At 56.7% G+C, this 27,696-nt stretch overlaps 1 protein-coding gene across 2 annotated transcripts; it reads left to right on the top strand.

The window, feature by feature from the left end:
• On the top strand, positions 1–27,696 carry LOC121272369 (B-cell lymphoma 6 protein homolog). 2 transcript variants are annotated; one of them, XM_041179015.1, is made up of 10 exons: positions 1–92; positions 13,909–13,967; positions 17,986–18,155; positions 19,211–19,432; positions 20,974–21,759; positions 23,476–23,633; positions 24,406–24,576; positions 25,226–25,356; positions 26,027–26,164; positions 27,285–27,696. In XM_041179015.1, the coding sequence occupies exons 3-10, from the start codon at positions 17,992–17,994 to the stop codon at positions 27,423–27,425; spliced, it is 1,911 nt and encodes a 636-aa protein (XP_041034949.1). In that variant the 5' UTR covers positions 1–92; positions 13,909–13,967; positions 17,986–17,991; the 3' UTR covers positions 27,426–27,696. The 2 variants fall into 2 exon arrangements, with proteins under 2 accessions (XP_041034949.1, XP_041034948.1); XM_041179014.1 differs by lacking the exon at positions 1–92 and adding an exon at positions 10,796–10,950.

Genomic DNA, 27,696 nt, shown 5'->3' with positions numbered 1-27,696 from the left:
GCCTCCCATTCTCAGAACTGGCGGCCGCCGCTTCTTCGAAGCGATTTTCTCCGAAGAGTCGAGGCGAGTTTTCCAGGAACTAAAAGCGGCAGGTGATTAAATTTCATTCAATAGCGAGGGACAGGGGCCTCGGGGCGGGAGGCAACTGCACTCCGGGGAGAGGAGGGGAGAGGAGGGGAGACGGGGTCAGGTTCTCTCTCTCTCTCTCTCTCTCTCTCTCCTGGTTACATTGTATCCGCCTCAGTAACAAAGTGTCACAGACACAGACAGAGAGAGACAGACAGAGCGGGAGACACAGGGACACAGAGAGGGACAGAGACAGAGACAGAGGCAGAGACACAGAGAGAGAGAGAGAGAGAGAGAGGGACAGAGACACAGAGAGGGACAGACAGAGCGGGAGACCCAGGGACACAGAGAGGGACAGAGACAGAGGCAGAGACACAGAGAGAGAGGGACAGAGACACAGAGAGGGACAGACAGAGCGGGAGACCCAGGGACAGGGACACAGAGAGGGACAGAGACAGAGGCAGAGACACAGAGAGAGGGACAGAGACACAGAGAGGGACAGACAGAGCGGGAGACCCAGGGACAGGGACACAGAGAGGGACAGAGACAGAGGCAGAGACACAGAGAGAGAGGGACAGAGACACAGAGAGGGACAGACAGAGCGGGAGACCAGGACAGGGACACAGAGAGGGACAGAGACAGAGGCAGAGACAGAGAGAGAGGGACAGAGACACAGAGAGGGACAGACAGAGCGGGAGACCCAGGGACAGGGACACAGAGAGGGACAGAGACAGAGGCAGAGACACAGAGAGAGAGGGACAGAGACACAGAGAGGGACAGACAGAGCGGGAGACACAGGGACAGGGACACAGAGAGGGACAGAGACAGAGGCAGAGACACAGAGAGAGAGGGACAGAGACACAGAGAGGGACAGACAGAGCGGGAGACCCAGGGACAGGGACACAGAGAGGGACAGAGACAGAGGCAGAGACACAGAGAGAGAGAGAGAGAGGGACAGAGAGGGGGAGAGACAGAGAGACACAGGGACACGGGGAGAGAGAGGGAGAGACACAGAGGGACAGACAGAGAGAGAGGGACAGAGACACACAGAGAGGGAGAGGGACAGAGACACAGAGAGGGAGAGGGACAGAGACACAGAGAGGGAGAGGGACAGAGACACAGAGAGAGAGAGAGGGACAGAGAGGGGGAGAGACAGAGAGACACAGGGACACGGGGAGAGAGAGGGAGAGACACAGAGGGACAGACAGAGAGAGAGGGACAGAGACACACAGAGAGGGAGAGGGACAGAGACACAGAGAGGGAGAGGGACAGAGACACAGAGAGGGAGAGGGACAGAGACACAGAGAGAGAGGGAGACAGAGACACAGAGAGAGAGGGAGACAGAGACACAGAGAGAGAGGGAGACAGAGACACAGAGAGAGGGAGAGGGACAGAGACACAGAGAGGGAGAGGGACAGAGACACAGAGAGGGAGAGGGACAGAGACACAGAGAGAGAGAGGGAGACAGAGACACAGAGAGAGAGGGAGACAGAGACACAGAGAGAGAGGGAGACAGAGACACAGAGAGAGAGGGAGACAGAGACACAGAGACACAGAGAGGGACAGGGACAGAGAGGGATACAGAGTATCCACCCGGGGTGGAGCGATAGAGTATTCATGTGGGGGGAGGTGGGGGGGGAAGAGATGTAGAGTATCCACTCAGGGTGGGGGGGGAGAGGTACAGAGAGAGAGATACAGTGTATCCACCTGGGGAGGATACTGAGTATCCACCCGGGGTGGAGAGATACAGAGTATTCATGTGGGGGGAAGAGGTGCAGCGTATCCACCTGGGGTGGGGGGGGGGGTGGCGAAGAGATGCAGAGTATCAACCCGGGGTGGGGGGGAGAGATACAGAGAGAGAGATACAGAGTATCCACCCGGGGTGGAAAGATACAGAGTATTCACGTGGGGGGGAAGAGATGCAGAGTATCCACTTGGGGGTGGGGGGGGGGAAGCCATCCCCCAACTTAGTTGGAGCAGTTGTGGAGACAGCTGGTCATAGATCTTGGCCTTGCTGGGAACGGCTGGGGTTTGTAAAAGGCCCTGTTGGGCTGGGTGTGGGATGGGATCAGTGGGGCAGGGGAAACTCTTCTATCTCTTGGTTTGATGCCTGGGGCGCTGGCATCTGTTGGTTTGGTGCCTGGGGTGCTGGGATCTGTTGGTTTGGTGCCTGGGGCGCTGGGATCTGTTGGTTTGGTGCCTGGGGCGCTGGGATCTGTTGGTTTGGTGCCTGGGGCGCTGGGATCTGTTGGTTTGGTGCCTGGGGCGCTGGGATCTGTTGGTTTGGTGCCTGGGGCACTGGGATCTGTTGGTTTGGTGCCTGGGGCGCTGGGATCTGTTGGTTTGGTGCCTGGGGCGCTGGGATCTGTTGTGAGAGAGAGAGTGAACAATCTCTTGATTTATGAGACTGCTGTGATTGTGTGAAGTAACCTCCCTTCTCTCTCTGTGGTGCGAAGAGTGAAGGTGGTTGAGTTTTGAGTCCTTTGCTGTGAGAGTTAGGATCTGCCGGGGTATCTCTACTTTGTGGTGGAGCCCTGGGCTGAGGGGATAGTCCCTCGAGGAGAGATTGAGTAGACTGCGTCTATATCGCTTAGAATTCAGAAGAACAGGAGGCCATCTCATTGAAACCTATATAAAAATTTCAGAGGTGGGCACCTGGGTAGATGTTGAGAAGGTGTTTTTGCCCCCCCCCCACACCCAGCCACGGGCTGGAAAGTCATGGGGCCACAGTCCCAGCATTAGTGATCGGCCATTTAGGACTGAGATGAGGGGATGTTTCTTCACTCAGAGGGTTCTAACCTTTGGAATTCTCTACCCCGGGGAGCTGTGGGCGTTCAGTTGTTGAATTCATATAAGGCGGAGGTTGGCAGATTTTTGGACACTTGAGGGATACGGGGAGCGAGCGTGAAGGAAGCTGGAGTTGAGGGAGGAGATTAGCCGTGATCTTGCGGAATGGTGGAGTCAGCCTCGAGGGGCCGAGTGGGGCCGTGTCAGATTGGGGCTGGGCCATCTGCTCTCCGATGCCTCCTCTCCCTCCCTCCCCGGGGGTTGGCAGATCAAAGGGGGAACTCGGTGGTCTGCTGCTCTGACAGCAGAGCTTCCACAATGAGTCAGAACGCCTCTCAGCCTGCCGATTAAAACCAGCCATTTCCACCAAGCGGCGAGAGTGAGAGTTTGGGTTGGTTTAGGTTCCCGTTTGTGAAAATGAAACCATTTTCTTCTATTTTACCCGAGTGCTGTGAATTTTATGTGTGTGTATATTTTATATATATACTGAAGTGCTGTCACTGTTGCAGTGTAGGAAATGCAGCAGCCGATCTGCGCACAGCAAGATCCCACAGAGGGCAAATTAAGTCACGACCTGTGGGACAGGTATTGGTGCAGGGACCGGCAGGGAGATCTCTCTCATTCTTCCTTGACAGGCCCCGCAGGCACAATTTCAGGTGCACCACCCCCCACCCCCCACCGAGATTCAGACAGATACAACGGCCGGAACATGAATGTGAACATATAACATGGCCTGTTGCCCCTGGGTGTCCCGTTGTCAACACTCTTTCCCCCCATCCCGTGCCCCCCCGCCCACCACTGTTTCTCTGTCTGGGTAGCAATGGGTTGATTGCAGGCTGTATTTTCTTGCCCTGTCTGGTGTGTTTGTGACTCAGGGTTATTTACTGAAAGCGCTCTCCGTGTTTACTGGCATCCTGCTCTCCCTTGCGTGTGTGCTTTCCAGTGACAGATGCTCCCCCTGATGGCTTCAAAGATTAATCTCTGACTAATTTTAGCACAGCAGAATTACTGGAAAGTGTGAGTGTAGACAGGCTAAGACTTTTAGCTGGGGTCGATGAGAGAAGCACAGACTGTTGCGGGGGAGGAGAGAGCTTTACAATCACTCACCTCCCTCACTCTCAGTCAGAAACTCTCGGAACAACTTCAGGAATCTTGTGTTTAAAACGGTTTGCATCCTCACTCGCTGTTAATACCCCTCCCACCCTCTCCCCCACTGTCCTTTCTGCAGAATTACTGTCCCGCAGCAGTGCTGCCCCCTTGGACAAGGCTGTAGCCCCTCAGTACTGACCCTCTGACAGTGCAGTGCTCCCTCAGTACTGACCCTCTGACAGTGCGGCACTCCCTCAGTACTGACCCTCCGACAGTACAGTGCTCCCTCAGTACTGACCCTCTGACAGTGCGGTGCTCCCTCAGTACCGACAGCACGGTGCTCCCTCAGTACTGACCCTCCGACAGTGCGGCGCTCCCTCAGTACTGACCCTCCGACAGTGCAGTGCTCCCTCAGTACTGACCCTCTGACAGTGCGGTGCTCCCTCAGTATTGACCCTGTGAAAGTGCAGCACTCCCTCAGTACTGACCCCCTGACAGTGCGGCGCTCCCTCAGTACTGACCCTCTGACAGTGCGGTGCTCCCTCAGTACTGACCCTCTGACAGTGCGGTGCTCCCTCAGTACTGACCCTCTGACGGTGCGGTGCTCCCTCAGTACTGACCCTCTGACAGTGCGGTGCTCCCTCAGTACTGACCCTCTGACAGTGCGGTGCTCCCTCAGTACTGACCCTCTGACAGTGCGGTGCTCCCTCAGTACGGACCCTGTGACAGTGCGGTGCTCCCTCAGTACTGACCCTGTGACAGTGCGGTGCTCCCTCAGTATTGACCCTGTGACAGTGCTGCACTCCCTCAGTACTGACCCTCCGACAGTGCGGTGCTCCCTCAGTAGCGACAGCACGGTGCTCCCTCAGTACTGACCATCCGACAGCGCGGTGCTCCCTCAGTACTGACCCTCTGACAGTGCGGTGCTCCCTCAGTACCGACAGCACGGTGCTCCCTCAGTACTGACCCTCTGACAGTGCAGTGCTCCCTCAGTACTGACCCTCTGACAGTGCGGCACTCCCTCAGTACTGACCCTCCGACAGTGCAGTGCTCCCTCAGTACTGACCCTCTGACAGTGCGGTGCTCCCTCAGTACTGACCCTCTGACAGTGCGGTGCTCCCTCAGTACTGACCCTCTGACAGTGCGGTGCTCCCTCAGTACTGACCCTCTGACAGTGCGGTGCTCCCTCAGTACTGACCCTCTGACAGTGCGGTGCTCCCTCAGTACTGACCCTCTGACAGTGCTGCACTCCCTCAGTACTGACCCTCCGACAGTGCGGTGCTCCCTCAGTACCGACAGCACGGTGCTCCCTCAGTACTGACCCTCCGACAGTGCGGTGCTCCCTCAGTACTGACCCTCCGACAGTGCGGTGCTCCCTTAGTACTGACCCTCCGACAGTGCGGTGCTCCCTCAGTACTGACCCTCCGACAGTGCGGTGCTCCCTCAGTACCGACAGCACGGTGCTCCCTCAGTACTGACCCTCTGACAGCACGGCGCTCCCTCAGTCCCGCCAGCGCGGCGCTCCCTCAGTCCCGCCAGCGCGGCGCTCCCTCAGTCCCGCCAGCGCGGCGCTCCCTCAGTCCCGCCAGCGCGGCGCTCCCTCAGTCCCGCCAGCGCGGCGCTCCCTCAGTCCCGCCAGCGCGGCGCTCCCTCAGTCCCGCCAGCGCGGCGCTCCCTCAGTCCCGCCAGCGCGGCGCTCCCTCAGTCCCGCCAGCGCGGCGCTCCCTCAGTCCCGCCAGCGCGGCGCTCCCTCAGTCCCGCCAGCGCGGCGCTCCCTCAGTCCCGCCAGCGCGGCGCTCCCTCAGTCCCGCCAGCGCGGCGCTCCCTCAGTCCCGCCAGCGCGGCGCTCCCTCAGTCCCGCCAGCGCGGCGCTCCCTCAGTCCCGACCCTCTCCTGAAGGTGCAGCGCAACTATTTTGTGGAAGAACAGGAGCATTGCACCCCATGGTCTGACCAATATTTATCCCTCAGCCAACATCAGAAAAACAGATAGTCTAGTCATTGTTGTTTGTGGGATCATGCTATGCGAAAGCAGCTGCACTTCCTGCTATACAACTTCTAAAAGTGATTCATTGGCTTCCTGAGGCTGTGAAATGGCTATAAACACAGGCTCTTATTTTTCTACACTTGTTAACATGTGCTACTTCCCTGGGGTGGGGGGTGTGAGTGTGAGAGTCTCACTGCGGGGGGGAGGTGTGTGTGAGTCTCGGGGAGGGAGTGGGGTGCTGTGTCTGTGTGTGTGTCTGTGTGTTCGTTCGTAGCGGGTGGGGGGGTAGTCTCGACAGTCTTTCTGGCTGATGTGTGGTCTAGGGACCCTCATGAAAGTTCAATGCCCTCGATGGCAGAGAGCTGTTTGGGCTGTTGAGTGGAAGATGGTGCCGATTGCCTGAGACTATATCTGAAAAAACCCCTCATTCCTGGGGATACAGTGAGTGTGACAATTGACATGTAGCCAGCCGGTTTGAGTGGACCAGACCTCAGATCACAACCCAAAAACACCAACAATAAAGCAGACATGACGCAGGCAACCATTGCGCCCGGTAGTGGGGTGATGGGCCTGTGTACTTTGCCCACAGCCACAATGATAGGGAGTTCACACTGACACAAATTGAACTTGGAAGCTGTCAAGCTAACGACTCATGCATGTTTAAGCATGTTTCAGGAAATGTACTCGCAAAAGCTTTCCTCTTTTTTATTTGCTGGCTGTTTTGCATGTTTTTAATATAAATATTTATAACCACCCAAGAAGTTGATTTCTGCATCTCGGAAGGTCCCAAAGCTCTTCACCATTTTTGAAGTGTCGTCGCTGTTGTAATGTCAGTCATGCAGTGCACAGCAAGCACCCAAAAAGGCCAGTGTGATTGTATCCAGTTCGCCTGATTTTAGGGGTTAAATATCGGGCCTCCCCAGAAATGGGGGGGCGGCCCCCACAACCCTTCCAAATAGCGAGCTGAGACCCTTTACATGCCCACCTGATGGGGGGGTGGGGAGGGGGTCGGGAACCTGGTTTAACGCGCTCGTCTGTGAGGGATTAGTGCAGGGCAGAGCATGGGTGCCGTCCGCCTGGATTCAAGACCCCCTGGTGTGGGGCTGGAGCCCACCGCCTCCTGCAGGGGAGCTGCTAAACGAGGGCCTGGAAGTTACGGAGCAGGCCCCCAGTAAACGAGCATCGCTCTGGAAAAATAGCCACCCAAGACCTGAAGTAATTGTCCATCCCACTGCCCCTTAAAATCGTCGGGGGTTAGGGGGGTAAATTTAAACACGAGCAGAGCTGGGCTAAATGCAGGAAACTGGTGTTATTATTTGGGTGGTGGGGTGGGGTGGGTTTCATGATCGGAAAGGGGTTTTTGCCTGAGGCATTTGGGGCACAGTGTGTCCAGAGGAGATTCTCACGCTGAGTGTCAAATGGTTAACCCTCAGTGTTCTTTTTGGGGGAAGGTGGGGGGTGCTGCAGGGGGACCTGGCAGAACTTGGCTCTTGTCCCCCTAACTAGGCCAAAGCCTTCCAGAAAATTCTGGGCCGTAGTTTCCTGTATCTTGCACTGCCCACCGCCCCCGCCCCACCCACACCCCTTCCATTATCACCAGCCCCTCGCTGGGACCACAGAATTCACCTTGAAGCTGCGTCACTGAAACCCATTACTGGCGCCATCGCCCCCTCCCCCCAAGTGTGCCCCCACCCCTTGCAATGTTGTCCACTTGCCTCATTAAGTGTCTCTGGTTCCCCCTCCCCCACCCCCACCCAAACCTGGGTGGAATTAGTGAGGTTGTGCCCTCCCCATTTCCTGTTATAAAGCCCTGCCCCCATTAATCCAATCTCAGTGACTCAGCCACTCAACAAAGGGCAAAGAGCCATTGGCACCAGGCCGAGGATTGGCTGGTGAGTCATTGAGCCACGGGTTCGGGCTCTAAAGTGGGGCTGTTGGTGGCAGCCCTGTGGCTGTGTGGTTGGTGAGTTTTCACCTCCACCGAGGTCTCCATCGTGGCATGGCCTTGTCCCCACCAAACCCCCCCCCCCCACCCCCCCAGCAGAAATTAGGCCATTCGGCCCATCGAGTCTGCTCCGCCATTCAGTCATGGCTGATAAGTTTCTCAACCCCCATTCTCCCGCCTTCTCCCTGTAACCTTTGATCCCCTTACCAATCAAGAACCTCTCTATCTCTGATGACTGGATCATTGTCCTCCTCTTGTGTGTGAGTGATGTTGAATGAGGATTGAGGACTCCGGGGAGAACCCGCGACCTACTGATAAGATTGTGCCACTCAGCGAGCCACAACCAGCACCTAGTCACAGCGTGCAAAGATAATTGTCCTGTCTTTTTAATTACAGCATTAATCTAATAATTAAGGTGTGTGCTGGGGCTCAGGAGGTAGCACACACTCCCCTCCGAGTCTGAACATCTTCAGTTCGATCCTCGCTGTTAATTATATTTGCTTGTGGTGGTTGAGCATTAAATGGGGATTCACTTGCGCCCCTATCAGTAGGAACAGATTGAAACTGTGGGTGTCAGGTGAGGAGGTGCATGCTTGTGATGCGTGCCCCTGTAAATAAATGCAGCTGCAAGTGTGTAAAGACTGGCTCCAGGTCCACCCTTCACCCTCAGGAATATAATACTCAGGTCAGAGTCATGAGCACAAAAGTCCAGGCTGACACTCCAGTGCAGTACTGAGGGAGCACTGCCCTGTCGGAGGCACTGCCTTTCGGATGCGATGCTGAGCCAAGGTACCGCCTTACCCCCCCTCAGGTAGATGGAGAAAGATCCTATGGTACTATTTAGAAGATGAACAGGGGGAGATCTCCCCAGTGTCCTGAGGCCAATATTTATCCCTCAACCGATTTCAGAAGGTCTGGTCATTATCACACTGCTGTTTGTGGGACCTTGCTGTGTGCAAATTGGTTCCTGCATTTCATCAGTGACTATACTTCTTCATTGTTTGTCAAGCACTTTGAGACATCTTGAAATTGTGAAAGGCACTATAGCAATGCAGGTCTTTTATTATTAGACGTAAAATGAGGGGAAACTCCCTCGGCACCCCATCCACCACCTTAAACATTCACTCCCTCCACTACCGATGCACAGTAGCAGCAGCGTGTGTACCGTCTACAAGATGCGCTGCAGCAACTCACCAAGGCTCCTTCACTTTCTAAACCTGCGACCTCTACCACCTAGAGAGACAAGGGCAGCAGACAGATGGTGGCACCATTGCCTGCAAGTTCCCCTCCAAACCACGCACCATCCTGACTTGGATCGCCGTTCCTTCACTGTCCCTGGGTCAAACTCCCTCCCTAACAGCGCTGTGGGTGTACCTACGCCACACAGACTGCAGCGGTTCAAGGAGGCAGCTCGCCCCTACCTTCTCGAGGGGCAGTTGGGGATTCACGCCCACGTCCCCGTGAATGGATACTTAAAAAAAAAAAATTGTCCGATTCCCTTTTGAAAGCCGTAATCGAACCTGCCTCCCCCACGCTCTTGGGCGGTGAACTGACCCCTGGAGGGGGTGCAGTGCAGATCCACCGGAATGATACCGGGACTGAAAGAGTTAAACAATGAGGACCGGACAGGATGGTTAACGGAAGAACAGATTGAGGCGATTAAAGGTGGTCTCTATCTTCCCTATTTGTGCTGGTGGGTATAGGAGGAAGGGTTGGGATCCCAGAACAGGAGCTGAGAATATCGAGCCAGGTCGTTCAGGGGGTGATGTCAGCGAGCACTCCTTCACACAGAAGGGAGTGGAAACCTGGGAACTCTGTCTCCGCCAGAAAAAGAGCATTGTCGAGGCTGAAGGTCAATTGAAAGCGTCAAAGCTGAGATCGATAGATTTTTTTAGTTGGCTTTGGGGAGTAACGGTTCCAGAACCAGGGCAGGGCGACGGAGTTAAGAGCAGCTGTGGTCTAATTGAATGGCGGGAGCAGGCTTGAGGGGCTGAATGGCCTCCTCCTGTCCCTAAAGGAAAGTTTTTTTTTAAAAAGGGAGGGGTGCGCTTATTTGCACGTTCTTGTCCAGCTGGTCCGGAAGGCTGTATCAGTCAGCGCAGGATGGGATCTGCCTGTCTGAGAGAGGGAGGGAGGGAGTTTGACTCTAAATGGTGTTGTGCGGGCCAGGGTTAGTGTGTGCTGCCGGAGTGACGTTCGCCCGCACTGGTACACAGCTGCTCGATCTTAAGGGCAAGTGACATCACTGCATCCTGTGCACTCCACAATAGCAGGAAGGGCCTGAGACACTCGGTGGAAAGGGGAAAATAAACAATGTTCGCTCGGAGAGAAAAAGGACCCCTACAACACCCCCGCAAAACACACACACACACAATCCGACCCCTTGGAGATTCCACCCCCTTTTTTCTTTGGTATCTTTTCTTACCCCCCCCCCCCCCCCCATTGGTTTGGGAGGCACAAGTTTCTCACTGTCGCCCTTCCGCTGGCATTGGCTGCCTTTCAGCGCCTCGCCCAGTGGCCGGCTGTTCGGCTGTGGGTGGCTGCACGTATCTGTCGGCAAGGCAACGTTTGCTGGGCTGGGGTACAGGGCGAGAGCCGGTATGATTGCGTGGGCTTGACACAGGCAGGACGGACTGAGTGGCCACCGCCTGTGCCGTTGGGCTCTACGGCCAAACCGTTTCCCAGATTCTCTTTTATTTTTTAATTAAAAAGTGCTCTTTCCCGAGTTTTGGTCTGACTTTGATCGCGGCGGGTTTCCCATCCTGAAAAGCTAAATATATATATCACACCACCTCTTCCCCCCCCCCCCCACCAACAAAGACCCCTGTCCCTTATCACCTGCGTCAAGGGAGGAAACAGGATGTGAGAGCACTTGCTTCAGGAGCTGGTTTTAAGGGACACTTCCTGGCCGGATCCAGGACTTGTCCGTGTGGATTAGCTGGAAGCTGGGAGCTCCGGTCAATGACCTGCTCGCACTCTGTCCTCAGGCACTGCATGGAAACCTTCAGAGTCTCACCCTGGCAAAGGAGCTTCTGTTTGCTTTGTGGCAGCCGGGAGTGGCTCTCTGGCACACGGGGGTGAGTAACGTGTTCACTGTAGGGTGGGTGGAGTTGATAACCTCGCTGACTTTGGGAAAAATACCTCACTTCACTCCCCTCCCCAACCAATGGCTGAAGCTATGTCCTATTAGCTTGGAGGGTTTCAGTCTCTCACTTCTTATGTTGCTAAGATTACCTTCTCTCTCCTACATCACTTTTTTTTTATCAGTTTCCTAAATATTTCAAAATTGAGGATCATTGATGCTGATAGAGTAAAGCACAGCACGAGGTTAGATACAGAGTAAAGCTCCCTCTACACTGTCCCCATCAAACACTCCCAGGACAGGTACAGCACGGGGTTAGAGACAGAGTAAATCTCCCTCTACACTGTCCCCATCAAACACTCCCAGGACAAGTACAGCACGAGGTTAGATACAGAGTAAAGCTCCCTCTACACTGTCCCCATCAAACACTCCCAGGACAGGTACAGCACGAGGTTAGATACAGAGTAAATCTCCCTCTACACTGTCCCCATCAAACACTCCCAGGACAGATACAGCATGAGGTTAGATACAGAGTAAAGCCCCCCTTTAGTAAAGTGCCTCCTCGCAAATGTGATGTTTTTCCATTACCAGCTGCAGCTTTCTTATGATCTCGGCTAAGGCACCAGTTGGGGCTGAATTGGGAACAATTTAGTCACCGAGTTGTTTCTGAGCTGTGGACTGTAAGTGCCTCAAAATCCGTTCAAACGGTCATATCCCAGCAGGTCAAAACTTCTAACTGAATAATCCGAGTTGGATTAGAGTGCAAGTTCCAGAGGTAAAAGGATAGATTGTGACCAGGGTGATCTGATCTGAGCTGTGATGTGGTGCGGGGACCTTGGCTGACCTTCCCATGGACAGTGTAATGATGTTATAATCACCAGTCTTGTTGTCTGAGGTTGTTTCACTGAGTGAAGTGGGATTTTAAACATATTTTGCCTGGTGATTTTTAAGTGGGAACCTGATTTTATGGAGCTGTTCTGCCCAGTAACATGCTAGTGTTTAATGTGCTGCTCTATAATCACAGTGGGAGACGCTTAGCTGATAGTCAAACTTAAAAGGCCCAATTTCATCCTGCTAATGATTTTTGACAAGGATAGATTACACTCTTAGTGTCAACTGTGAGCCAGTGGCTCACTCTGCCTCACCTCTGCTTCAGGAGGTTATTGGCTTAATTCCCCTGCTAGAGGCTTGAAAACAAGATCCAGGGCTGACTCCCAATGCAGTGCCTGGGGAGTGCTGCATGGCCGGAGGGTCAGTGCTGAGGGAGTGCTGCACTGTCAGAGGGTCAGTGCTGAGGGAGTGCCGCACGGTCAGAAGGTCAGTGCTGAGGGAGTGCCGCACTGTCGGAGGGTCAGTGCTGAGGGAGCGCCGCACTGTCGGAGGGTCAGTACTGAGGGAGTGCCGCACAGTTGGAGGGTCAGTACTGAGGGAGTGCCGCACAGTTGGAGGGTCAGTGCTGAGGGAGTGCCGCACAGTTGGAGGGTCAGTGCTGAGGGAGTGCCGCACAGTTGGAGGGTCAGTGCTGAGGGAGTGCCGCACAGTTGGAGGGTCAGTGCTGAGGGAGTGCCGCACAGTTGGAGGGTCAGTGCTGAGGGAGTGCCGCACAGTTGGAGGGTCAGTGCTGAGGGAGTGCCGCACAGTTGGAGGGTCAGTGCTGAGGGAGTGCCGCACAGTTGGAGGGTCAGTGCTGAGGGAGTGCCGCACAGTTGGAGGGTCAGTGCTGAGGGAGTGCCGCACAGTTGGAGGGTCAGTGCTGAGGGAGTGCCGCACAGTTGGAGGGTCAGTGCTGAGGGAGTGCCGCACAGTTGGAGGGTCAGTGCTGAGGGAGTGCCACATGGTCAGAGGGTCAGTGCTGAGGGAATGCCGCACAGTCAGAGGGTCAGTACTGAGGGAGTGCGGCACTGTCGGAGCGTCAGTACTGAGGAAGTGCGGCACTGTCGGAGGTTCAGTACTGAGGGAGTGCGGCACTGTCGGAGGGTCAGTACTGAGGGAGTGCGGCACTGTCGGAGGGTCAGTACTGAGGGAGGGTGGCACTGTCGGAGGGTCAGTACTGAGGGAGTGCGGCACGGTTGGAGGGTCAGTGTTGAGGGAGTGCCGCACGGTTGGAGGGTCAGTGCTGAGGGAGTGCCGCACGGTTGGAGGGTCAGTGCTGAGGGAGTGCCGCACGGTTGGAGGGTCAGTGCTGAGGGAGTGCCGCACGGTTGGAGGGTCAGTGCTGAGGGAGTGCCGCACTGTCAGAGGGTCAGTGCTGAGTGAGTGCCACATGGTCAGAGGGTCAGTGCTGAGGGAGTGCCGCACTGTTGGAGAGGCCATCTTTTGAATGAGATATCACTCTGAAGCCCTCCCCCATCCCTGCGCTCTGAGGTGGATGTAAAAGATCGCATCTTCAAATGGCTACTCTCTGGAAGAAGAACAGCGGGGGAGGTGGAATCCTCCCCATTGTCCTGGGGCCAATATTTATCCCCCAACCAACATCATTTTAAAAGGCTGTTTAACTGGCTGCTTGCTTTGTACAAGATGGCGGTGGCACTCACCCATACCAGTGATTGGTCAAAGCACCTCTGGCCATCCTGAGGAATTGAAGATTTGAAGGTCGTTCATCAAAATTTGCTTTGAGCCTCTGATTTACCCGAGTTGCTTCTTAAGGTCGCAGCAGTTATACTGAATGTTTGCCTAGTGCTCGTGAATTGCCGTGAGAGTGGTCATTTCATCCCCCACTTTGCCACTCCTCAGAGGGGTAAACAAAGGGAAGAGGTCATTCCTTCATCTGGAGATTCCCCTTTGTGAATCTCTGAGGGGGTGGGTGGGTGGGGGGGAGGGGAGGGGGTGTGGGTGGGGTGTTGTGCGGGGAGCAATCTCTCACTCTGGGGTGGCCAGGGGCTTTGCTCCCTGTGGGAGAAAGGTCTGTTTGGAGGCGCAATGCCCTTACAATCTGTTTTATTCCCCACTCCAGGTGCCTTTTGGGTTGGCCGATGTCCCCGTGAGTTTCTAAGGGAGAAGTAGAAGGAACAGGTAAGAGGAGAAACAAAAGATTTTCTGTCACACCTTTCACAACCTCTCAATGCCCCAAAGCCCCTTACAGATAACGTTACAGATAAAAGTCCTTAGAGAGTGTAGTCACTGTTGTAATGTAGGAAACTCAGCAGCCTATATGCACATGGCAAGATCCCACACATGGCAATCCTTAAAACCTAGGACTGATACTCCCAGCAAGTACTGAGGGAGCGCCGCACTGTCGGAGGGTCAGCACTGAGGGAGCGCCGCACTGTCGGAAGGTCAGCACTGAGGGAGCGCCGCACTGTCGGAGGGTCAGCACTGAGGGAGCGCCACACTGTCGGAGGGTCAGCACTGAGGGAGCGCCGCACTGTCGGAGGGTCAGTACTGAGGGAGCGCCGCACTGTCGGAGGGTCAGTACTGAGGGAGCGCCGCACTGTCGGAGGGTCAGTACTGAGGGAGTGCCGCACTGTCGGAGGGTTAGTACTGAGGGAGCAGCATATTGTCAGAGGGTCAGTACTGAGGGAATGCCGCACTGTCGGAGGGTCAGTACTGGGGGAATGCCGCACTGTCGGAGGATCAGTACTGAGGGAGCACCGCACTGTCGGAGGGTCAGTACTGAGGGAGCAGCATATTGTCAAAAGGTCAGTACTGAGGGAGCAGCATATTGTCAGAGGGTCAGTACTGAGAGAGCCCCGCACTGTCGGAGGGTCAGTACTGAGGGAGCGCTGCACTGTCGGAGGGTCAGTACTGAGGGAGCGCCGCACTGTCGGAGGGTCAGCACTGAGGGAGCGCCGCACTGTCGGAGGGTCAGCACTGAGGGAGCGCCGCACTGTCGGAGGGTCAGCACTGAGGGAGCGCCGCACTGTCAGAGGGTCAGCACTGAGGGAGCGCCGCACTGTCGGAGGGTCAGCACTGAGGGAGCGCCGCACTGTCGGAGGGTCAGCACTGAGGGAGCGCCGCACTGTCGGAGGGTCAGCACTGAGGGAGCGCCGCACTGTCGGAGGGTCAGCACTGAGGAGTGCCGCACTGTTGGAGGTTTAATCATATAGCTGAGACTTCAAACCGAGGCCTGCCTGTCCCCTCAGGTGGATGTAAAAGATCCCACAGCCACCATTTCGAAGAAGAGCAGGGGGGTTCCCCTCAGTGCCCTGGACCAATATTTATCCCTCATCCAACACTTTAAAAAAAAAACCCAAACGACGTGGTGGTTGTTATGTTGTTTGTGGGAGCTGGCTGTGCACAAATTGATTGTTGTGACTGCAGTAGTAGCCACATTTCAACAGTACTTCATTGGCTCTAAAGCCGCGGGGACTGAGGTGTTTTGTTGACCCCTTTAATCACATTTTGATTTAAAGTTTGTAAGGTTCCTTTAAATTTTGTTCTTGGTTTTACAGCTGACCTGAATTAGGGGCTGTGCCTGATTTATCCCAATTTTGTTGATCTGGTTTAATTGGTTTCACGTGAAAGATTATTGGCTCTAAAGCAGGCGCCCTCGTGTGGTGAAAGGCGCTATAGCCATACAAGTTGTCGTTTTTATTGTGGCTCTTCCCCCCTGTTCCTCGTACCCTCTTCGTTTTAAAGCTGCAGTGATGACACTGTCAGTGTCCTTGCACTTGCATTGCTTCCTGCCACAGGATCTGTGATGTCAAGTCAGTAGCCGTAGCTTGCAGTGATCCCGGAGGTTCCTTCATTGTCCGTTTCCTTTTCCGGTCGACTGGGATTGCAGCCTGGCGTATTTTCACAGTCTGGAATTCCACTTAGGCTTATTTTCCTTGACTATTTAGAGATGAAAGACTCGTACGCGTCCGGCCGGCTGTGTCCGCACCGGCAGACAAGGACCTGACCACACCAATCCCCATTTTCCAGCGCTTGGCCCATCGGCCTGCATTCACGGAAGCAAAAGACGTCTCGTGGCGGGGTGGGGGTGGGGGGGCGGGGTGGGGGTGGGGGGTGGGGCGGGGTGGGGGGGGTGGGGGGTTGGGGGGGGGGTTGGGGGGGATGTTTGTCTTTTAATTCGTTTTTGGGAAGTGGGCTTCACTGTGAGGTTGGCATCCGTCCCTCAAGTCGGTGGTGGTGGTGGTGGTCAGTCTCCTGCCTAAACCCGCTGGGTGCGGTGTGGTGTCAGCGAAACCCATAATCTTGTTCGGCGGTGGGGTGCTTCCAGGATTTTAACCCTGCAGCAGCGAAGGTGATATGTGTCCACTTCAGGAGGAGCTCCATCCCTAACAGCAGGGTGGGTATACGTACACCACCTGGACTGCCGCGGCTCAAGGGGGACAGCAGCTCACCCACCACCTTCTCCAGGGGCAGCTCGGGATGGGCAATAAATGCTGGGCCCAGCCAGCGACGTCCACCCCCCCCCACCGTGAACGAATGAAAGAAAAAGTGTCGCGTGGCTGTGGGACGGGAGTCACTTGTAGGCCAGACCAGCTAAGGACGGCAGATTCCCTTCCCTGAAGGACGTGAGTGAATCAGGTGGTGGTTCTCGTGACTGTCTGACAAGCTTCGTCATCCCTTTTATTCACCCCAGCTTTTCGTAGCGTTCTATGTTCCTGAACTGAATCCAAATCTCAGTGGGTGAGGCAGCAGGCTCAAGGGGCAGAGAGGCCTGCTCCCGAATTTCAGCTGAATTCAAAATTTCAGACTGTCGTGGCGAGGTCCGGGCGCTTTCTCTGTGACATTCTAGCGCAGTAACGTGACCACAATAGTGTACTCGCACACGAGTGAATGCCTCTGCGAGTGTGAAGATGTGCAGACTGCAAAGGTCCCTCACCTCCTGTAAAAGAGTCTGGTCGACTAGAAGCTGTGTTAGAGAAACAGACAGTGTGAGGACAGTGATGTCAGTAACCTCGGTCGCTAAAGATATGAATCAGTCGCTTGGCAGTCCGGAGCCTGAGTGTTGCTGAAAAAAATTACCTGGTGCTTTCTCCATGGCAACACCTCGACCAGTCAGCAACCCTTTTCTCAGGCGGTACAAATTGTTGCTCCCTCTGAAATTTGATACTCTTGCACCTGTCCTGATGAGTGCTGGGCGAAAAGCTTTGACAGCGTGTCTCTTTTTACAGCAGCACTCCAGCTCCGAACAATCAGGACCAGAACGCGCAAACTTCCCCCAGTGGCTTAGCTGTACCAGCCCAGGGGAACAAGGGACGGCCATTCAGCCCCTTGAGCCTGCTCCGTCACTCGGTTAGATTGTGGCTGTGTGCCGCGTTCGCTGGTGCTGTCTGCAGCTCTGTTTACAGTAACCCTGTTCAGTCCTGGGCTCTGCGTCTTGGGGTGGATATATCGGCCTTGGAGGGGGTGGTGGTGGTGGTGGTGGGTGGTGGGTGGGTGGGGGGGTGGGAGAGATTCACCACGTGGTTAAAAAGGTGAAGTGACGAAGACAGGTTGCCCAGGCAAGGCTTGTATTCCCTCGAGTGTAGAAGATCGAGGGATGATCTAATCACATTAGTAATGGAGCCTCAATGGCATTGTACTCTTTGAAAGATCTGTCCCACTCAGGCCCACACTCCCAGCTATGTCCCCATAATCTCCTTGATCCTCGAGGATTCGACAGGGTTGAGAGAGAGAGAGAGAGAAACTATTTCCTCTGGTGGTGGTGGAGAGTCCGGAACAAGGGGCCAGAAACTTAAAGTTAGAGCCTGGCCGTTTGGGGGTGATGAAGCACTTCCTCACACAAACGGGAGTGGGAACCTAGAACACTCTTTTCCCCCCCCCCACCACCTCAAAAAAAGCTGCTGGGGTTGGTGGGGAGGGGGGTGGTCAATTGGAAATGTCAAAATTGTGACCTTTTGTAAGGGTATTAAAGGTTACGGGACACTTTTGTGGGGCTGAATGGCCTCCTCTAGATCCTAAGTTGCTACTGGGTCTTCCCTTGAGCACTCAATTCCTTTGCTTTGGGATCTTTCTATTCTCGCTGTAGCTCCTTGCAGGGTTGGTGGGGAGATGGTGTTTCATTGTGCGATTTGGGCTGGGAGTGGTTTTTAAATTTTTTTTTTTCACCTCCCCCGCCCTCTTTGTTGTCTTTGCTCAGGTGAAGATGGGGTCCAAGCCGGAGAGCTACGTCAAGGAGTTCACCCGACACTCCACGGACATGATGCTCAACCTGAACGAGATGAGGAAACGGGAAATCCTCACAGATGTCAAGGTCTTCGTGGATGGGGAGGAGTTCAAAGCCCACAAGGCTGTACTCATCGCTTGTAGGTACGTGGGGGAAGAACCCGGGCTGGTTGTCAGCCTGGGGGACGGGCTCCCCAGGGCGGTGTTGATTCATTCCAGCGCAATTTAGATTCCATACGGTCAGCGATGTTTTGGGGATACACAATAGGGTCCCTCTAAGAGCTACTCACACAACCAAGTCCGATTCACCTCTCCACCTGTGCTTGCTGACCGACGCAGGCTTCTGGTCCAACACCCACCCCCCGTTTTCAGCCCTGACCCTATCCCATCTCAAGCTCTGCGCTCCCCAAACCCTGACCATTTGTACATCCCCCAACCCCTTCATCCCACCCTCTCTGGGGACGGTGCCTCTCGCTGTCAAGGCCGCAAGCTCTGGAATACCCTCCCTCAGCCTATATGCCTTCCAGTTCTTCTGTGAGATTCCATATCACCCTCCCTCTTTAAATTTTCGCTTGAATCTGCTTCCGCCACCCTTTCAGGTAGCGCCTCCCAGATCACCGCAGGTCACTGCGTAATGGCGATTTTATCACCTCCCCCACCACCTCTCTCCCAGTAGCTCCTGCCATGAATGGCATAATAATGCTTTGTGTGAAGCACCTTGGGATGTTTCCCTGTGTCAAGTGCGTCATGTCAATGCAAGTTGTTGTTAAAGCAGGTGACTAACTTCCTTTCTGCACCGGCAGGAGGGTCGGTAACCAGAGGGACACAGATTGAAGAGAATCAGAGTGGGGGGGCGGTGGGGTGGTGGGGTGGGTGGTGGTGAGGAGAAGGTTTTCTTTTTACACAGCGAGTTGTTGTGATCTGGAAGGCGGCGGAAGCAGATTCAATAGGAACTTTCCAAAGGGGGAATTGGATTAATACTTGGAGAGCTATGAGGAAAGAGCACTGTGGCGGGGCGGATGAGGGGGGGTGGGGACTAATTGTATAGACCTTTCGCAGAGCTGGCGCAAGCACGATGGGCCGAGTGGCCTCCCGCGTTGGGTGATGCTGTGCGGGGCGACGACTTTGCGCGGGGCGGGCGATTCTGAGCAACTCCAGCCGCCCCTGTTGTGACCTCCTCTTGCCTTCTCCCCACACAGCGGGTTCTTCTACTCGATCTTCTCTGACCAGACCAAGAGGCACATGAGCCTGCTGACGCTGCCGTGTGGGATCAGCGCCGGCGGCTTCCGCCTGCTGCTGGAATTCATGTACACCTCCTGCCTCCCCCTCGACGCAGGCTCCGTGTCGGAGGTCCTGACGGCCGCCAGCTACTTACAGATGGACCACGTGGCTGAGGCCTGTCGCAGCTTTGCCCGTTTCAGGTAAGGGGAGTGTTTGAGCAGGCGGGTTGACCGTTGACCTGCATTTCAGGGAAGTGGCCCATTCCCCCCCTCCCCCCCCGCCCACCTCCTCTCGCTGCAGGGAGGGGAGGGGTCAAAAGCCTAGCTGGTTGTTTGGGGGTGGTGGTGGGTGGGGAGGTGGGGGGGAGGTTTAGCCCACCCCAGGACACCGGCTCACCATTCCTGTGCACTCCCAGGTGAGCGGAAACGAACTTCGCTGATATCCCTGGACTCTTAACATTGTTGGGGGTGGGGGAGGCACTAAGGTCAGTCAGGATACTTGGCTACCCAAACCCCGCCCCCGCCCCCCCCCCCCCCCCCACCCCCCCACAAGAAGAGTCCATCTTGGTGGGATGGATGGAGTGGGGGGGGATGAGGATTTGGGGAGGACCACGTTAAAAGATGGAGACAGACGCCGTCACCCCCTTGATCATCCCTCCTGTCCATTGTGTCAGCTGTGAGTCTCTCCGTCTCTGTCTCGTCTCAGTTGTGGGTCCGAGTTCCAGCCCAGAGACTTGAGAATGTAATCCAGACTGAGACTCCCTGCTCAGTGCTGAGGGAGTGCCGCACTGTCGGCGGGTCAGTACTGAGGGAGCGCCGCACTGTCGGAGGGTCAGTGCTGAGGGAGCGCCGCACTGTCGGCGGGTCAGTACTGAGGGAGCGCCGCAGTGTCGGAGGGTCAGTACTGAGGGAGTGCCGCACTGTCGGCGGGTCAGTACTGAGGGAGTGCCGCACTGTTGGCGCGTCAGCACTGAAGGAGGGCCGCAGTGTCGGGGGGGTCAGTGCTGAGGGAGTGCCACACTGTCGGTGGGTCAGCACTGAAGGAGGGCCGCAGTGTCGGGGGGGTCAGTGCTGAGGGAGTGCCACACTGTCGGCGGGTCAGCACTGAAGGAGGGCCGCAGTGTCGGGGGGGTCAGTGCTGAGGGAGTGCCACACTGTCGGCGGGTCAGCACTGAAGGAGGGCCGCAGTGTCGGGGGGTCAGTGCTGAGGGAGCGCCGCACTGTCGGAGGGTCAGTACTGAGGGAGCGCTGCACTGTCGGAGGGTCAGTACTGAGGGAGCGCTGCACTGTCGGAGGGTCAGTACTGAGGGAGCGCTGCACTGTCGGAGGGTCAGTACTGAGGGAGCGCTGCACTGTCGGAGGGTCAGTACTGAGGGAGTGCTGCACTGTCGGGGGGCCAGTGCCGAGGGAGCGCCGCACTGTCGGGGGGGGCGGGGGGGGGACCGTCTTTCACTTGAAACATTAAACCGAGGCCTCATCTGCCTCTGGGATCCTGTAGCCGCAGTTTCGAAGCAGGAGGCCAGTTCTCGCCCAGCGTCCTGGGGCCATTATTCACCCCCTCAACCCGTCTCACTGAAACGGATCACCTGGTCCTTATCACGTTGCTGTTTGTGGGATCTTGCTGTACCCCAAGTAGCTGCCGCGTTTCTTGCGTTACAACCGAGGCTGCGTTTCAGAAAGTGCCGGTTGGAAAGTTCTCGTGAAAGACGCTGAGGCGTTTCCTTTCGTTTTTCCCTTTGCAGTGTTCCGCACATCCACACCTACCTGAAGTCTCTGGACTATCCCCTGGGCAGGACCCTGGCCTGCTTTCTGGGCACCGACAGCGGCGCCCTCCCCTTCATCCCGTCCAGGGCCCTCGTTCCAAGCCGCGCTCCGCGCCTGCTGACCAGCGTGGCCCCGGGGGACCGGGGTTACTTCCCCGAGTCTGCCTTCCGCTTCCCCGATGGGTGTGTGGCTCCGCGCAAGGCTGCCGGCGGGAAGGCCGGCTGGAGGGCGGGGCCGGACCCCCGCGCGGGCAGCGGCGATCCCGACCCGTGCCCCGAGGCCCGACCGCCGAAGGGCGGGAAGCCGCCGGAGGGGAAGGCCCCCGCCGAGAGGCCCGGGGCCTACTGCGGCCAGAAGAGCGGCAAACCCCCCATCCTGGCCCCCGACAGCCCCATGCGCTCCGACTGCCGGCCCAACTCCCCCACCGAGTCCCAGAGCGCGGTGCTGGACTGCAGCAGCAGCAGCCGCCGCCCCACCCCCGCCGAGAAGCCCTCCGCCCCCCACCCGGGCCCTGACCCCAAGGCCTGTAACTGGAAGAAGTACAAGTTCATCGTCCTCAACTCCCTGAGCCAAGCGGTGAAGGAGCAGGGGACCTCGGGCTCCTGCTCCCCTCCGACCCTGTCCTGCTCCCCCGAGCCCCCCTACACCCGCAACGGTAACCCAGCCCCAGGTGGCGGAAGCAGCAGCAGCGGCGACGAGAGCTCAACCAACATGGAGGAGGAGACGGAGGACGAGGACTCGACTCGCAACAAGGCAGCCAGCCGGTGAGTGAAGAGGAACCAGGCCGTTCAGCCCCTCAAGCCCGCCCTGTCATTCGGTTCGATCACGGCTGATCTGCGTCTTCACCTCATCCACGCGCCTCGGTTCCGTGACCCTTAATTCCCTTTTCGCGACCAAAAAAAACCACCCCCCCCCCCCACCCCACCAACCACCTCCCCACCAACACCCCCACCCCACCAACCACCTCCCCACCAACACCCCCACCCCACCCCACCAACCACCTCCCCACCAACACCCCCACCCCACCCCACCAACCACCTACCCCCACCCCACCAACCACCTCCGCCCCCCCCCACCCCCACCCACACCCCCACCCCACCCCACCCACACCCCCACCCCACCCCACCCACACCCCCACCCCACCCCACCAACCACCTACCCCCACCCCCACCAACCACCTCCGCCCCCCCCACCCCACCCCACCCCCACCAACCACCTCCGCCCCCCCACCCCACCCCACCCCCACCAACCACCCCCCCCCCACTCCCACCAACCACCCCCCCCACCCCACCAACCACCTTCCCCCCCCCCACCACCGCACCAACCACCTTCCCCCCCCCCACCCACCCACCAACCACCTTCCCCCCCCCCACCCACCCACCAACCACCTTCCCCCCCCCCACCCACCCACCAACCACCTTCCCCCCCCCCACCCACCCACCAACCACCTTCCCCCCCCCCACCCACCCACCAACCACCTTCCCCCCCCCCACCCACCCACCAACACCCCCACCGCACCCCACCAACCCCCCCACCCCACCCCCACCAACACCACCACCGCACCCCAACACCCCCACCGCACCCCCCCAACCCCCCCCCCGCACCCCACCAACACCCCCACCACCACCCCACCAACCCCCCCACCGCACCCCCACCCCACCCCCACCAACCCCCCCACCGCACCCCCACCCCACCCCCACCAACCCCCCCACCGCACCCCCACCAACACCCCCACCGCACCCCCACCAACCTCCCCACCGCACCCCCACCAACCCCCCCACCCCACCCCACCAACACCCCCACCCCACCCCACCAACACCCCCCACCCCACCCCACCAACCCCCCCACCGCACCCCCACCCCCCCCCACCCCACCAACCGCACCCCACCATCGCAGCTGTGGAACCGCGTGCAGCGTCAGACGAGGGCAGGGATGGGCTGTGATGTCTTGAATGGATTGGGGAGGGTGGCCGCGCCGCTAGAAAGAGCCGGTGCTTTAGGAGAAAGGAGGTTTAGAAAGGTAGGCCGGGGGGGGGGGGAGGAGGGGGCGAAGCTACAGCTGTTGCGCACATCTGGGAGAGGGTGCTGACCCGTGAGCCCCTCCTATACACCTCAAATACTAAAATAGAGTTAGCACAGGGGGCGTTTTTTTTTTAACACAGGAGGTGGGGGAACCTCCCTCCCAGGCACTGGATAAACACGGCGCGTATTGAAACCATGAGGGTCGACTGTTGGATTCAAGGCAGGTTGGGACTGGGGCAAGCAGCGGAGCCTGGTTAAACTAAGACTCCCACTAAAAGCAGAATCGTTCTTTCCAGCGGTACAAACTGAGTGGGGGACACTCGTGAATTATGAATTGTGTATTTAATCAGCCTCTGTCGCTCACTTCAGCGCTGTCTCCAGGCTTGATTGAAGGGTCAGGGGGGGGCGAGGGGGAAAGCCTCAAGTAACGTTGTCCATCCCGTTTTTATTCCTTCTCAGGTCGTCGTCAGATTCCCAGGACTCTCGCGGGTATTCTGTCTGCTCGGTGTGCGAGCTGCACTTTGAGCACAACTCCGAGCTCTGCCACCACATCCTGGTCTCCCACCCCGGGGAGGAAATCCCGGAATATCATTTGGAATTCTCGGACAGCGGTTCAGGTAAGCGGAAAGGAGCGGCGCAGGCGTCCCCGGTTAACGTGGCAATCGCCTTGTGCTTAAATCCAGTTGCCGGTCAAGCAGGTGATGGGCATCGATTATCCCATCTCGGTAGCATAAAAAGAGACGGCTGGAACACTTTTTGTGTGGAAGTCAGTAGGGGAGTTGTCTTGAACCAAAAGACCAGCCTGGATTAATTCTTCCACCACAACCCGAGTGTTCAAGACCAACTGTCGAGCTCAAAATTCAGGCTGATGCTGCCAGTGCGGCGCTGAGGGAGTGCTGCACTGTCAGGGGTGCCCTCCTCCAAAACGTGAGAAATAAGCGCAGCCCCCTTCGAGTCCCCTCCGCCATTCAGCATGTTCGTGGCTGACCCTCCACTTCCATGTTCCCGCCCTAACTCCTGCGCATCGCTTAATTCCCAAAAATCTGTCCACCCCAGCCTTGAATATATCCAACGATGGAGCATCCACAACCCTCTGGGGTAGAGAATTCCAAGAGATTCACAACCCCCTGGGTGAAGAGATGTCTCCCTGTCTCTGTCCAGAATAGCCGACCCCTTATCCTGAGACGATGCCCTCATGTTCTAGGCTCTCCAACCGATGTGGGGTTGAGTGGGTGGGGTTGGGTTTGGTGGGGGGAGTGGTGTTAGACTCTCAGCATCTACCCTGTCAAATCGTCCCAGAATTTTATGTTGCAGTGAGATCATCCTCTCGCTGTTCTGAGCTCCAGAGAGTGGGATGAGGTGTCCATTAACCGGGCGCTTTTCTTGCAGAGAACGGCCTCTTCTCCTGCAGCACCTGCGACCTGAAGCTCTCGGACGAGGAATCACTACAGCGGCACTTCCTGCGGGTCCACAGCGATGACAAGCCTTACAAGTGCGACATGTGCCAGGCTGCCTTCCGATACAAGGGGAACCTCGCCAGCCACAAGACCGTTCACACAGGTGGGGCCTGTTGGCAGCGCGTGTGCGCTGGGGAGAGACACGCGTGACGGAAACCCCCCCCCCCCGCGCCAACCCCAGGAACCTTTGATTTCATTCCCTTGCGGGGACGTGGGTGTCGCTGGCAAGCTCGGGAACTCTTTGACCCCGCCCTTCCCCAACTCGGGGTTGGGGGGGTGGGGGGGGGGGGTGCCAGACCGGGGGAGGATGGCACATTTACTTCCCCGAAGGACGTCCGTGAACCAGACGGGTTTTCACAACAACACTCGCTGGTCCCGGTGACGGTGACCATGAAACTGTCTTCACGGCTCCAGATTTATTCATTGAATTTTAAAGTTCCACCGGCAGCCACGGTGGGATTTGAACCCACATCCCTCAGCTCATTAGCCCCGGGCCTCTGGGTTGCTAGTCCAGCGACGTTACCGCTGTGCCGCCAGCTTCCCCCGGAATCCCGTCTGGTCCGGCCCCCCGAGCCAGTTTCTTGGCGCCCGGTCGGGTCCTGGCTGGGGTCAGCGGTCTTGCTGGGCTGTGGGGTCGCGGCCGGTACGCCGCAGCGCCTCTCCCCGCTTCCCCCAGCGGCGAGCGACCGAAGAGCAGGGTCTGTACCCCAAAGACTGAACCTGGTGGGGGGGGAATGTCTGTTCTCTTGCAGGGGAGAAGCCCTATCGCTGCAACGTGTGCGGGGCTCAGTTCAACCGGCCGGCCAATCTCAAGACGCACACTCGCATTCACTCTGGGGAGAAACCGTACAAGTGTGAGACGTGCGGAGCAAGGTTTGTGCAGGTGAGAGTCTGGAGTTTGCATCGGGTTCTGGGGTAGCCTTGAAGTGCTTTGAAACAGGAATATCTCGGAGCCAAGAACAGAGCCCTCCTCCCCGCCCCCTCCACTGCCTGACGGCATAAGCGTAATGCCTTCCTCTTGTTCAGGTGTCCTTCTCACACTCTCAGCTTCCTGTGCAGTCGAGGTCCGTCTCCATCTCCTGTTCTACCCTATACTCATTGGCACCTCCTGCGCTCGCTGACCTGCATTGCCTCCCTGTCCACTACTGCCCCGAATTCAGTATTCCCATCCTCGTTTTCAAATCCCTCCTTGGTCTCGCTCCTCTCCCTATCTCTGTGTAACCTCCACTAGCCCGAAAACCCTCCAAGATCTCTGCGCTCCTTCAATCCTGGCCTCTTGCGCATCCCCCAGTTTCCATCTCTCCAGCCTTGGCGACCGCGCCTCCAGCTGCCTGTGGCCCTAAGCTCTGGAATTGCCTCCCTAAACCTCCCTCCCTTCATTTAAGCCTCTCCTTAAAAACCTCCCTCTTTGACCAAGCTTTTGCTCACCTGTCCCTAATATCTCCTCGTGTGACTCATGGGTTGAATTTCTTTAGACGATTGCAACTGCCAGGGATATTTTAGTGTTAAAGGTGCTATACAAATGCAAGACGTTCGCTTGTGTTCAATTTTAGGTCGCTCACCTTCGGGCTCATGTCCTGATCCACACGGGGGAGAAGCCATATCCCTGTGAAACGTGTGGGACACGTTTCCGACACCTTCAGACGCTGAAGAGTCACATTCGGATTCACACTGGAGAGAAGCCGTATCATGTAAGGAACCAACAGCCCAACCTAAACTCTGCTCAGACTGAAGTCAAACCAACCCCCTGGGAGTGTTTGATGCGGACGGTGTAGAGGGAGCTTTACTCTGTATCTAACCCCATGCTGTACCTGTCCTGGGAGTGTTTGATGGGGACAGTGTAGAGGGAGATTTACTCTGTATCTAACCCCATGCTGTACCTGTCCTGGGAGTGTTTGATGGGGACAGTGTAGAGGGAGCTTTACTCTGTATCTAACCCGGTGCTGTACCTGTCCTGGGAGTGTTTGATGGGGACAGTGTTGGAGGAGCTTTACTCTGTATCTAACCCCGTGCTGTACCTGTCCTGGGAGTGTTTGATGGGGACAGTGTAGGAGGAGCTTTACTCTGTATCTAACCCCGTGCGGTACCTGTCCTGGGAGTGTTTGATGGGGTCAGTGTAGAGGGAGCTTTACTCTGTATCTAATATCCTGTACCTGTCCTGGGAGTGTTTGATGGGGACAGTGTTGGAGGAGCTTTACTCTGTATCTAACCCCGTGCTGTACCTGTCCTGGGAGTGTTTGATGGGGACTGTGTAGAGGAGATTTACTCTGTATCTAACCCCGTGCTGTACCTGCCCTGGGAGTGTTTGATGGGGATAGTGTAGAGGAGATTTACTCTGTATCTAACCCCGTGCTGTACCTGTCCTGGGAGTGTTTGATGGGGACAGTGTAGAGGGAGCTTTACTCTGTATCTAACCCCGTGCTGTACCTGTCCTGGGAGTGTTTGATGGGGACTGTGTAGAGGAGATTTACTCTGTATCTAACCCCGTGCTGTACCTGTCCTGGGAGTGTTTGATGGGGACTGTGTAGAGGGAACTTTACTCTGTATCTAACCCCGTGCTGTACCTGTCCTGGGAGTGTTTGATGGGGACAGTGTAGAGGGAACTTTACTCTGTATCTAACCCCGTGCTGTACCTGTCCTGGGAGTGTTTGATGGGGACAGTGTAGAGGGAGATTTACTCTGTATCTAACCCCGTGCTGTACCTGTCCTGGGAGTGTTTGATGGGGACAGTGTAGAGGGAGCTTTACTCTGTATCTAACCCCCTGTACCTGTGTGGTTGTGTAATTCGCATGTTGTGTTTTTTATTTTCAGTGTGAAAAGTGCGACTTGCATTTCAGACACAAGAGTCAGCTGCGTTTGCACCTGAGGCAGAAGCATGGCGCTATCACCAACACTAAGATGCGTTATAAGATTGTCCCTGAGCTGTACATGAACGGGCTGCAGCCCTGCTAGGCTGGGGGAGGGGGCACTCAGTCATCCTGGGCTACAACGCACTTGGCAACAGCAGAAAGGGACAATTTGTATTTTTTTCCCAACTCGACATTGTTTGTTGCCCAGACGGTTTCCAACAAGACGCCATGGTTACCCACCGGAGGGAGCGGAATCTCGCCGCCTTGGCTTCGGTTCCCGGCGCGCTGGGACGAGAGAGGATTCTCGGCATTCAGCTCTGCTCACTCTCCTTCAGGAGAGCTCGGGAGTGGGCTTGGGGAGCTGAGGGCGGGGG

Source organism: Carcharodon carcharias, chromosome 33 (assembly GCF_017639515.1).
Source record: "Carcharodon carcharias isolate sCarCar2 chromosome 33, sCarCar2.pri, whole genome shotgun sequence".
Classification (NCBI taxonomy): Eukaryota; Metazoa; Chordata; class Chondrichthyes; order Lamniformes; family Lamnidae; genus Carcharodon; species Carcharodon carcharias.
Note: the sequence above shows the minus strand (reverse complement) of the source record. Positions and strands in the feature narration are given on the sequence as shown.

What these genes read in the sequence shown, in the direction of transcription:
- LOC121272369 (XM_041179015.1), top strand. Translation starts at nt 17,992, where the DNA reads ATGGGGTCCAAGCCGGAGAGCTACGTCAAGGAGTTCACCCGACACTCC. An exon ending in CGCAGCTTTGCCCGTTTCAG is followed by an intron (nt 19,433 to 20,973) that starts GTAAGGGGAGTG and finishes TTCCCTTTGCAG; the next exon opens with TGTTCCGCACATCCACACCT. An exon ending in CCACAAGACCGTTCACACAG is followed by an intron (nt 24,577 to 25,225) that starts GTGGGGCCTGTT and finishes GTTCTCTTGCAG; the next exon opens with GGGAGAAGCCCTATCGCTGC.